Below are 12632 nucleotides of genomic sequence, written 5' to 3'. Positions count from 1 at the left end.
ATTGGGTAAATTTCGCACAAAGATTCCTCCAGATTCAATAAAATTCTTGCAATCATTTAAATGATATCGCAGCAAATTATAAAAATTTCAAACTAGAGCGGACACAGGAGGCCCGTGGGAAGCAATTTCATGCAATGAAGATGGGTACAGCAAATAAAAGGCAGGGCTACGGGGACATACCTCCAACATGCCCATCATTTCTTGGTCAGCCGAAGCATTGTGGGCTTTACATTTGCCCACCAACCTCTCGCATGTCGAGTTAAACTTCTGGAGAACCTTGAATAAAAACACTATAAATAAGTTCACTACTGAAACGTGTAGGGCGTCTGATGAGCTACTACAATAAGCAAACAACCTTACAGCAGGCAAGACCTTGATAACTATGTCACAGCTTATTTTCAGCTCTTCGGGATCCACGAAGCATATGTCCTTCAGGAGTCCTGTTGAAAGTAAAGCCACAAATAGTGTTTTAACGCAGATGCGATCAAATCCAATTAAATTACAGCTGACATTATTATGGACAACTGCACGGCACATTGGGCAAATGCGTTCTGTCGCACTAACTCTCACCTGCGTAGGTCAACTCGTCTGCGCCGCCCTCGACACAGGACTAAAGAAAGGTTAAGGTGGTGCATGGGACCGACGAGGTTAAACACCTCAAATGCGGACATTAAAGCCACGGCATCGAAACACTGTTCAAAACGCCAGCAGTTATATTATTTTACTCGTCTGCAAAATGCACTGCTTCGCAAGCAGCCCTCAGCGGCGCACCTCTTGTGACGGCGGAATTTTGTTTATTCTCGTTTTAAGTACGAACCACGCACGTACTGCAGTCAAGCGCACTGTACGTAATTCGCACCTGACAACTAAATTTGTTATCCGTAATAACGTCGGCGCAGAGCGTGGGCGCAGAGCAGAGCCGACAAAATGTGTTCTTTTTTCTTCTCGAAGCGAAATTTGTGTTCTGGCTAGCATAAGTGAGCTTGGTGGTACGACAGCGCTGTCTTTACTTCTTTTTTTCTAAGCGTGCAGAAGAACGGAACAAACCACAGACGGTAAAGGATACAATCAAGGCTGCGACGTTTTGAGTCAAGTGATCCTGCTTTCCAGACGGCATGCTTCATTACTTTGGAATAGGATACAAAAAGAAAGATGCCTATATTAGTTCTCAACAGCTAACAACAACATAGGCATCCAAGTGATAAGTGCGACAGAGTGAATTTCGCACACACGTCTACACGCATCCGAATACTCCATTGCAAAACAACTATCCCGCCAAAAAGCATTCCGCCAGTACAACGTTAACAGACGATATATCGTTTCCCGCCCCAAATTAGTTTTTTTCTTGATACCAAACATCCGTTACCGATGGTATTGATATTATATTTAATAATTATTGTAGTTATTAAAAAGGTCTAACAAAAATACATTAAAATATTTAAAGTTACCATGAAAACAAAAACAGCGCTGCGAGTTACGTTTGCTCTACGCTCGCTTTATTTGTGTTGTTCTGCTCCTTTGGTAGTGTGACTAAAGGCTTTTAAAATAAGCGCAGCTTAATTGGTGACTCCAGTAGCGGGGCCATAGAGTTTCATACTAATATGCAGCGCATCCGCCGCACTCCATGCGCATGCCGTTTATGCGCCGCTTCGACGCTACAGACGCTGCCCCGTCGGCTTTTTCACTCAATGGACCTGTAAAGCCTTTCTTCCATTTAAAGGGGCCATGAAGGCAAAATATAACTTTAGTTCGCCAGAAATACTGCTGTGTAGCGATAAAAATGACACCAATTTGGTCGCAAACTTCGAAAAAATAGTGGAAATGTTAGAGAAAACACGTGAAACAGTGGCGACTCCCTAGCCACTTTCCGGCAACTTTTCTATGATGTCACAGAGTCTTGCTGGTGCGATTGGCGGCCGCCGAACACACCCATCGCTATGACACATGACTGGATGATTGTAGCGAGGCCTGCAGTTCCGTTTCATCGCATCACTTGAATGCTAACACGCAGTTAACACAATGATAAAAGTCTTTAGTGTTGGCTCACGTGACGTCACTCCTACCCATAACACGTTGCTGTAGAGCCAAATTTACAAGTTTTTCAGTACTTCTTGCAATTTTTTTTGGTTGAAAAATGTCTTTCATGGCTGGAATGGAGCTGAGTGACGCACTCAAGAATAGTTCTTTCAAATTAAACAAAGTAGTATTTTATCTTCAGGGCCCCTTTGAACAAAAAATACGCACTTAATAAAACTTGCGATAAGCTATCATTGCGGCGAAAAATTATGTTAGCGCTGAAGAAACAGTATACACATCAGAGACGGGCTTGACGGGAAGTCCGAAACTTGCCTTCGGATTGAAGGTCCTGTAGGAATGCATGAGAAAATCGAGCACCAGATCGCGTCCCACACTGTCCACTAACAATCCGGGATGACTAGTCCAGGAGGCCCCCTGTTAACAAAACATGTTCGTAACAGGTACACAACTGTGCTGCTGCTGGCATCATTCACCCCAGGCACACAAAGTTATGATGCTGTTAGTGAAGTCCTCATACTCAAAAACGGTTAAGCGCGCAATTGCAAGTTTATCCCCAGAGTCCGTGGTCTGCACTAACAATTAGTTCATGCCATTACAAAGTGTATTAAGCGTTTCAAATGCAGGTGGTTTTCTGTGCATGGTCATTTCAGTGGTATCCAAGACCCTGCTGCAGAAGATGAAGAGTGGCAGGAGGAAGAAAGGGGCAAATTGGTCGCAAACGACAGTAAGGTCTGAAGTGGTGCCTGATGTTCAGTTTACCACCACATAAGGGTGGCAGAAGACTCGGCATCCTTGTTGTCTTTTCTGCGCCAAAGAAGGTTGCTCCTTTTGCCCCAGCATTTCTGCTGGGCAGAAGCATGTTAAAAGAGACATGCCAGGCACTTTGAAATGCTGCACCGGAGTGGTGTATGAGATCACACTGCCTTCCAGGAGGGCGTGCACTGGTCAGACGGGGTGCTGTACAAATTATAGAGCATGGAAACATGCATTCTCAATAAGGAATGGAAGAGCTGTGCATATAGAGGAAAGAATGCTCCGAGGGCTACCTCTGCCCCGGGTGCTCCAGGATCACCTGACCACTAATGGCTGAAGCATCCCACTTATTCAGGCACCAACAGCACTCACTTATGGGCAAAAAGTAATGGGGTACAAGAAGTAAAACACGATACAGACAAATATTCGCAAGTAGCAGCAGCAGCAGCAGTAGTACTAGTAATAGTAGCTGCCTTCATTGCAGAAGCGGAGGAGAAATACAAGCTAGACAGTACGAGCTTCAGAGTCAGCTCTACACGGGCATTTTGAAAGTCTCCTTTTTTTGTGTTGTGAGTGATACCAAGGTCGAGAGCACAAATGTAGAATGTATCACGGGTGATAAACGAGACAGTATAGGCTATGCATTCGCAGTACTTGCGCTGGGCCACTTTTGATTGAATAAATGGCTACCTTGTGTCTGGTCCAGTTGATGGGGGTCTGTGTGGAAATGATTTCCATGGTTTCCAGAGCGCGTGACAAAATTGCAATACGAAGCGAAAGCAGATTACGTCCAGGTGACACAGTGGAGTGTTGCCAATGCACTGATACGCGAACAGGGGGAACGTGGGGGGCGTTTCGGTTTTGTTGTTGTTTTAACACCTTTATTTAAAAAGGAAGGCCAAGGGTCGAGTCGGTTAAGGTGCAGAAAGAGGATATAAGGGTTGTGCACACTTATGAGTGTTCAGTCTTCAAAGGCAATATGGGGTCATTGTCGATTCCGATTGCAATGCTTGTGCAAGGCCACAATGAGTTGAACCTCAACTGAGAGTTGAACCTCCATGTGACCCGTGCATTGTTGCATTAAATTGGGCGAAATTTTCTACAACTGAGAAAGCATAAACATACGGAAAATTGTGGGGGGAATTCAAGCTTTTCTGTTAATTCAGGAAATTCGCAAAATCAGATTTTGTAAAATCTAGGTTCAACTGTAGAATAAAGCTTGTGCGGAAGGTCTCTGGAGTGTAGCTGCATTTGGGAAGAGTTTACTCAGGACCTCCAGGTTGAGGAAGTGGACAGATGGCTGCAAACTGTTCTTTGGATGTTGCTGCCTTAAAGGTGATCTTCTTTTGTTCTTTTTGCCCCATCTAAGTCTCACCACTGGGGATGGTGTCGGGGTGGAGAATGTCTCAAGCACAGGAGTTGGTGGAGGGGATGATCTGGCACTCTCTGTGCGGATACATGGCCTGCACGGTCGCATGGCCTGCCATGTGACCCCACAGAAGACAAGAACATGCAAGTTTTCTCAAAGAATGCAGCCACATGACTGCCTGTAAACAGAACTTCCTCCACCCTGATCAGTTCAAAATTATCAAGCAATTTGTTCACAAACACAACTAAAAAATGTATAAGGTGATACACATTCACAAAAAGATCAGTGCGTCAGTGCAATATCAACAATGCTGGATGAAAATGAGCTGGGAAGTATTTCTTTGATATGATATATATGTGTTGTTCGTATTGCTTTGTTTGAATGTCTAGCTATTATCCCTTTCCATTTCAGTTAGCCATGTAAATATACCGCTCGGAAAGTACGCAATAATCACACACACTTTTCTTTTTCTTTCAGGGGCAGGAGTAGCTTACTGAATGCATGTGGGAGTGAGTTACCTTTTACTTCCAATGCCAATAGTGTGACCACTTTCTTCTTTGTGGCTGCAGCTTGTACCAACAAAAAAATAGTTCAAGATAACAGTACTTCCACGGTTCTTCTAGTATTTGACGCCTACATTAAAAGATAGTTTCACAGCTTGGCAGATAGCGATTACTTTTCATTTCTTCACATTTACCTAAAGCCTCCTAGTCAGCTGTCCACATATAATTTGAACCAATGTCAGGAGTTGCCTAACAAGATCTTGTTGCTAAAAAACACAGGCTGCCCAATATTTTCCATTAATTTGTTTTCAAACCCTCCCACAGTCGAGCTTTTTTAACATTGCCTCTAAGCAAGACAGCTGGCGCTTCTGATGCAGCCAAAGACAGCAACTAGCCTTCTTTGCTGAAGGGGCAGGACTCCAAATTGAATGGCCTGAGGTGTTCCATGGACATAGCAGAAAAATGAATTCTTCAAAAAATAACTTTAAAGAATTTTTAACAGCACTGAACTGGGAAAATTTATTGCAACACTTCCTCTCATTAATACAGAAACAAAGAGGCTTTTTTTCTTTTTTTCATCTTGACAGACATGAAATCCAAGGGCAAGAACAGGCTTAGGTTGGAGAATGCAAGTGCCTTGCTTCTGGTCAGGTCAGCCACATGTCTAGAATAAAGTGGCAACACTGTTACCTGTGCAGATGCAAAACACCGGGTAAAGGATAGCGAAGCAACGCACAGGTCAAGACAGAGCTGCTTACAAGTGATTTGGCAACTGGGATACTGCGGCCTGGCGGCAGACAATACCATCATTGCCGAATTCCATGGCATTAAAACACCTTAAACGAAATTGCTACATGCAGGGAGAGGGCAATGTCAGCATCCTTCAGTTCTTTAGGTTGGACATTTCAGCAAAGAGCACCCTCACTAAATGAAGCTTCTCAACTGATGGGCCTCATTTTTCTGACCCCTCCAGGTTCAGTTTAAAAAGACTGCACCATACTATTTTGATTACCGTATACAACGGTCAAAATTTAAACTTAGAGGAACCATGAAGACAACGTAGTAAGACTTCTTTTCATTCACATGATTGGCTAGCTCGTACCTTACAACAATTTTGTTTGACAGTAAGAGTGCTGGTATCACTGAGATTTAGTGTTTAAAGGGCGGATTTTAAGCTACCTGCTTGCTGTGCCCTTAAACGATGTGGGAGGGCAGGGCCCTCCCACATGAAGTACTTGCAGGAGCAGTGAAAAACACTCTTTTCACTGAATCCATGCCGGCGTGAAGAAACTGGTGGAATCGTTGATTGAACCTAGCAAAACCCAGCAGGTCACTACCCCAATGGCCATACCACAGCATAGCCATGGGCTTTGTTCTTGCTCTGGGCTCTTGAAGTGACTATAACTAGACAACTTGAGCCCATCTGAATTCTCGGTGTCTTCTGAGAAAACAGCGCAACTTCAAAAGCTGTCACGCTGTTGGAAAAGCCACTGAAAAGCTGGCATAGTTGCAAAATACCCTCTGATTAATCTTGATTTCCACTATGTTATTGCACCGCAGTGTTCTTATTCCCCTCACCGTTACAAAACAATGTTACTTTTTACAAGACTATTCTGGTAGTTGGTTTATTTGGTTGCATCAGCCAATCATGACAATTACGCTTCAGCATCACAAGAAGAGTACAAATAAGTAGGCAGTGAGTCACCACCCTTTTTTATTCCTCCTTTTACAACTACCTTGAAGTTTGTGTTAAAATTGGCATAATTGTTGCTCCAGTGAACCAATCTATCAATTGGGAAATAGCGTGCTGTCTTCATGGCTCCTTTAAGTGTGCGAGTGTTAGCAGTGAAAAAAAAAGTGCAGTTTGATTTTCTTTCAGAAGAGCACAAAAAAGTAGACAGTGAGTTATCACCCATTTTAGTCCTTGTGTTACAACTTACTTGACGTTTGCGTTAAAATTGGCATAATTGTTGCTCCAGTGAACCAATCTGTCAATTGAGAAATTGTGTGTTGTCTTCATAATTCCTTTAAGTGTGCGAGTGTTAGCAGCAAAAAACAAAAGTACAGTTTGATCCTCTTTCAAAGAAACTGATCTGCCCTTACAAAATGACATAATGTGCAATACTGCAGTTGGCAAAGCAGCTGACCAATATGGCCCAGATTCAAACCTTCAACTACGGCTTCTGTTTTTTTGTTAACAGTGAAGTTTTCTGAGAAAGCTGTAGAGCTTTCCTTTATGGCTGCACAACAGCATTTTGCGGATTTTGGCAGGGGAAACTTTTTTTTTTCCATTGCAGAAACTTACTCTACCTCCAGACTTCACCTGCATCTTCAAAACTTTGTGCAACCCGCTTCACACCTTCTTGTCTACTTAGTTTGGCACAAAGATTCGGCAGCATATGTATGTTGGATCGGATTTTTTTAACCTCCCACGTACAGCAAAAACACCGACTCGGAGGATGCGGCCCCGATAGGCAAGGAAGACTGCTTTTTAAGCGATTGTGGAATAACGTGGTAAGTGCTGTCGCCGATTTATGTTTAGTAAATGAAACACGCCGTAGGCTGCCACCTTTGTGCAAAAATTTGAGCGCGAAGAAGCAAACAGTAAACATAGACACACAAAAAGTGATTAAAGCATGTATCTGCTAAATTAAAACTGTAACACACTGCATTGGCAGTTATTATTTCAGAGGAATTCGTCGCTCACACTTTTCGTACCGCACGGTTAGTCATACCCTACAGAACCCGCAATGGCCATTAAGGTTCATGCAGGGAAATATAGGGTCGTTTGAAGGCAGTCTACCGTTTATGGATAATATCCGACAGTAGATATTTTCGATAATAACGGTTAGCAGCTGGGGCGAGAACTGAACAAACTGCCGATTTCCAAACTTTCGCGCACCATTACGGGCGCCATGCGGGAGCTTGGTTGCATAAATGTGCCAACAAACTTCGCATACACATATTAAAGCTTGAGTTATTGCGTAATTTCACTGTTCTTACCACTGACGAAAAAGGATACGCGTAATGTACGCGAACACGATTTCAAACGGTACAAGTTCACACCTTCAATTTCCCTCCATGTTGTGTTCGGCATGTCTCTTCGGCCGTCTGGCTGGCTAGTCGTGGCTGTTCGCGGCAGCGCAGCATGATTAAAAAGAAACTCGCTTTTTAAAAGCACAGTTATCACACGAAAACAAAAAAAAAGTGACTGGCTCTGTAAAAAACCACGACAGGTCGATTATTACAACATAACAGTAAACCGTGCACGTGTGAACGTTTTTCAAGTTACCATGGAAGCGAAACCATAACAAACTGCGAGAACAGGCGCACATTTTTTGCGGTCTTTCTAATCATGCGCTTGAAAGATTTGCAGTGACTCGGACTTCAGCCAAATCCCACAGTATGCAGATAAAGTACCTAAAGACGCTGATGCCACCTCAGGTGCGTATACCAATCAGTTCTAGTAACGTTTGGTGGAATAGTAAAAACCAAACCTGTGGGAATTTGCTGCTCAGCCGCACAGCGCTGGGGCCCAAAAGCGTAGATTGTCACGATCACTTTCACACGAGCGTAGCAACAGGCGATTTAACATTTTAAACAACGTAAGCTATGAAACGTGAAAGTAAAATTTGCGTGAAAATAACTATTTTGTGGGAAAGCTCCTTGAGATCTCGGAAATTGATGTTAATAAATACAACCTTGCCATACGAAGCGGCTACCAAAATTTTGAAAACAAAGCAAAGGATCGTATAAAAGCACTTAAGGGGGCGGTACCACGAGTTAAACTAAGACAAATTTTCAAAATATCGATACTAGTAAAGCACATTGGATCCCAACAGATAAACTGCCCCCCCCCCCCCCCCCCCCCCCCAAAAAAAAAAGCAACACTTGTTTGGCAATGTTTTTTGCAAACTTCGCGACTCCCTCGTATTATATTGAATTATCCTTTGTCCGCCGTGGTGGAGGAAGAGAAGCTGTCACTCTTTGTGCGCATCAGGTCTCACTGCACCACCCTGAGAATTACATACAACAATAAACAAAATTGCATAGCCTCGATTTGCCCTAATAGCGTCAGTGTCATTGAGAAGAACGAAATTTTCGGTTTCTAAAAAAAAAGTCAACATTTGCTTCCAACGCAGAGAGAGAGAGAGAGAGAGAGAGAGAGAGAGAGAGAGAGAGAGAGAGAGAGAGAGAGAGAGAGAGAGAGAGAGAGAGAGAGAGAGAGAGAGAACCCCTATTAACACGTGTCACAATTAAGTTAAATTCAGATTTTTACCCGCCGATGCCACATTCTGGCTCTGAGGTGCGCTATTATTTTAAACCGATTGGAAAGGCGTACGTACGCCGAACTGCCGTGCTCAAGAGCGCTTTTGCGTTTCGGTTCCATCAGAGAAATAGGCGGCGCAGCCTTGAATCGAACCATTACAATTGGTACAAAGTGTGTAGGTACTATGGCACCGATATGAAAACGTTAATTATTTATAATGACATCGATCACTTTGATCAATTTCGCCAAGCAGGCGAAACGGATCAAAGTAAATTGATCGATTGGCAAAAATTGAATTCGCCAAAGGCGAAATACAAAAAAACATTTTCTTTACTTCAGGAAAGTACACAAGGGTGTCCGAAGCTATCATAAGTCAAACATTTTTAACATAGTGCGCCTAATAGGAGCCTACACCATGAAATGTTTCGTTTTAAGGCACTTGACGCTTATGTTTGGCAGTTTTAAGTTTGGTGTTGAATTCTCTACTTAGAGGTAAATAATGTATTTACCCTTGTGTGTGTAAGGGGGGGGGGGGCAAAAAAGAAAGCGTTGGAAATAAAAAAAATGCTTGGTGATACGTGATGCTAAATGGCAGTGCAGGTGTGGTAATTATTAGGCAATGTGATAATTAGGCTCAGAAGTATACCGAGGCCGACATATTTCGCCATGCGAATGTAAAAACTCGTGCTCGCCTCCCACCGTTTATAACGCTCCGCGTCTGCTGGGGGCAGCGAGCGCAGAAGGCCGGGGAGGCACCAGCGGGTCACATGAGCTGCGCTCCTCAGGCAGCCGCTATCGCTCGCCTCCTCCACAAGTGCTATTTAGGGCGCAAGGGAAGAGGACGGCTGATGCTGTATATAGCAGAAAAAAAAAATGAAGGAAATGCGCTCGCCACTTGTGGTGTCCCAACCCGCAAACTCGTGATTAGGCATTCGTTATTGTACCAATTCAGCCCATCGCCTCTGTCCTTTCTTTGTGTCGCTGTTGTTGCATTCACGTATTCGTGAGAATATCCCACACTTGGAAAACGAATGGAGGAAAAGACAGTACAGGAAAGAGGGATCGAGGTTAACCAGGGAAGCGTCTGGTTGGCTACCCTACACAGGGGGACAGGGGATTGAAAGAGAAAGAAAGCGCATATGTAAAAAGGGAGGAGAATGAGGAAAGGGAAAAAAGGAGGGAGGGGAAAGGGTGAGTACGAAGACGAAACCATAGGCAAGAGGATGACATAAAATAAAGCAGGTAAACCGACCGAACGGGCGAGCAAAGAACGATAAACGCTCGTATGCTCCCACACTCGTTCAGACAACTATGAGGACTTTCGAAAGCATGGCCAGGCTTTTGTAGTCTTTCTGGATCGCGACGGGCAGCGTCAGTGACCCATGATAGACTGTGTTTTAAATAAGTGGTTGTCGAGTTTGCGGGGTGTGCTTGAGAGGCGCTGCCTCTGCGTTTTGAACTTGACACAGTGGCACAAGAGATGTTCAATTGCTTCTTCAGTGGCGCCTACTTCACAAGCAGGACTGGTAGCCACGTCTATGATAGTGTCACTCGGGAGAGGTTGAAGTGACAGGAAAGGGGGTGGTCGAACAATACGTTTCGGAAAACTGCGCTCTTACCGCGAGCGCGCGCACGTACGCAGGATGGCGCGGCCAAGGTTGTGGCCATGGCTTGGGCGCCGAACAACGTCAAGCTGGCTGTCTGCACGGCGGACCGAGTGGTGTTGCTCTTCGACGAGATGGGAGAGCGCCGCGACAAGTTTTCTACAAAGCCCATCGACTCCAAGGCACGTAGAAATAATGTTGGGCACAAGCAACTTCCGTTACGAGCGTCGAGTACTTTCTCCATTCGCCATTGATTTCTTAACAGCTCGTAAAATTGCGCTTAATGTGAGTCGCATCTGAATCCTAAAGTACATTTCGTAGGACTATATAAGCAAATATCTCGCAGTAAATCTTATACACTGGCTTTTGGACACGCACCAGCCAGCTACCGCTGTCACGCACGCACATTTTTAGTGGTCGTGTATTGTGCCGGTATCGTATTCGGTGTGGGTGTCAGCGCATCGGACAAGACGGAGGCAGCGCGCCAGGTGTCGGTGGCACAATGCCCTCGCCGCTCACCCAACAGCGACCGCGCGCAGCCGCCTTATATGACGTCGTCCTTTTGAACGCAGCGTTCCGGCGGTGACGCGCCGTAACCCCGCTGAGCAGTTTTGGAGAAGATTGTACATGTCCTTTTGGAGGACATATGCAAGGGGTACACGGGCAGTACAATCCTCTACAAAAAGAGCGATAAGTTGGCGGTCAGGATGCGAGTGAGACAAGGAGGCAGTATGTCGCCAAAATTGCTTACAACCTGTCTATAAGGGGCATTTAGGAAGCTTGACAGGGAATGGTCGAGATTTCGGGTGAATGGAGAGCATTTCAGCCACTTGAGATTTGCGGACGTCATTGTCTTGTTCAGTGAGTCTGGGGAACGCACTCAAAGATGCTTCAGTGCCTGCATGTAGGAAGCTTGGTCGCAGGGTTAAAGGGAAATGTGAATAAATCGAAAGTAGTGTTAGATAAACGAACAGCCTATAGCAAAGAAATGGACGAATATAACTGCCTTGGACAGATTGCCAGTGCTGATCTCATCCTCTATGCTCAAATGTAATTGGCAGTGCGTGCATATTGCCATCTGTCCACAGTACGGGAAGAAAAGCTACGTGGTCAAGGCGATTGCATTTTCCCCGGACTCAACCAAGCTCGCTGTGGCTCAGACGGATAACATCATCTATGTCTACAAGCTCGGCGAAGAGTGGTAAGTGCGGTCAGAGTCCCTGGTGCGGTCTATGGAGGCGCCTCCCCATTTTCCAACCATATAAGCGAACATTTGTGTACAAGCTCAGCTGGCTGCGACAAGGCAGATCGTCGAAACTGTCGCATTTTACATCTTTCGGTGAGTTGTAGGCGGGCGTAAGCTAACGTTTGGGGGGCTGGATACATTTGCCACATTGACAACGGATGTGTCAAGGGAGGACTTCATAACTGCAAGCGTGGCTTCACAATGGGGATTGCGCACCTTTGCACACGCTCTCCCTCTCAAGAGATCTACCGGATGTCCCATGTACACGGCAAGAGAAGCTTGGCTATCCCAGCTAGCCGTTTCGAAAGCGCGCCAAAGAGCCGAGGAAGATGAGAGACGCGTGATTAGGCTGGAAACAGAAGTCTTAGAGTCTTTCGCCTATTGTTGATTGTAGGGTTTAACGCGCCGACGCAACGCAGGCGATGAGGCGCGCCGTAGTGGAGGGCTCCGGATTAATTTTGACCACCTGGGGATCTTTAACGTGCGCCGAAATCTCGTACACACGGGCGTTTTTGCTTTTCGCCTCCATCAAAAAAGTGGCCGCCGTGGCCGGGAATCGAACCCGGGACCTCGTGCTCAGTCTTTCGCCCGTTATTAGCATACTCTGCGCAATCGCTTTGCAACTAATCTGCAACCAAGGACTCTACAAAAAACATCGTGCGATACTTGCGGTCTGGCACTTTCTGGATTAAGAAAAAAACAATTGCTGGACATAATCAGTCCGCGCTCATTTCTCTCTCTCTCTCTCTCTCTTTCTCTGTTATCGTACTCAAATAATCTTAAACGCCTTATTATTTATCATTAAGATCAATATTAATTAAAGAAGTGAACTTTGTTAGTCTTTTTCTTG

General features: G+C 44.9%; 2 protein-coding genes across 7 annotated transcripts in view; one reads left to right on the top strand and one right to left on the bottom strand.

Moving 5' to 3' along the window:
* Window positions 1–7774, bottom strand: part of LOC144146129 (FIGNL1-interacting regulator of recombination and mitosis-like) — a 42186-nt gene extending 34412 nt beyond the window's left edge. For 2 of the 6 annotated variants that reach the window (XM_077678088.1, XM_077678099.1), the window contains exons 1-3: window positions 7666–7774; window positions 361–440; window positions 181–276 (exon numbers count right to left, since the gene is read on the bottom strand). In XM_077678088.1, the coding sequence (XP_077534214.1) occupies window positions 181–276; window positions 361–440; window positions 7666–7759 (270 nt within the window). In that variant the 5' untranslated portion in view covers window positions 7760–7774. Of the gene's footprint in view, window positions 1–180; window positions 277–355; window positions 441–570; window positions 611–1066; window positions 1127–2349; window positions 2452–7665 lie in introns of those variants that run through there. The other 4 variants (XM_077678093.1, XM_077678117.1, XM_077678110.1 and 1 more) reach the window with 4 other exon arrangements.
* A 59-nt stretch (window positions 7775–7833) lies between these two features.
* The window catches only part of Oseg2 (intraflagellar transport protein Oseg2), a 127341-nt gene continuing 122542 nt past the window's right edge, over window positions 7834–12632 (top strand). Inside the window, exons 1-3 of the mRNA XM_077678143.1 lie at window positions 7834–8106; window positions 10575–10718; window positions 11625–11737. Coding sequence (XP_077534269.1) covers window positions 8068–8106; window positions 10575–10718; window positions 11625–11737 — 296 coding nt within the window. The 5' untranslated portion in view covers window positions 7834–8067. The remainder of the gene's footprint in view (window positions 8107–10574; window positions 10719–11624; window positions 11738–12632) is intronic.

Source organism: Haemaphysalis longicornis, unplaced genomic scaffold (genome assembly GCF_048455015.1).
Source record: "Haemaphysalis longicornis isolate Haplotype H1 unplaced genomic scaffold, Haemaphysalis longicornis Haplotype H1 scaffold_1, whole genome shotgun sequence".
Taxonomy (NCBI): Eukaryota; Metazoa; Arthropoda; class Arachnida; order Ixodida; family Ixodidae; genus Haemaphysalis; species Haemaphysalis longicornis.
Note: the sequence above shows the minus strand (reverse complement) of the source record. Positions and strands in the feature narration are given on the sequence as shown.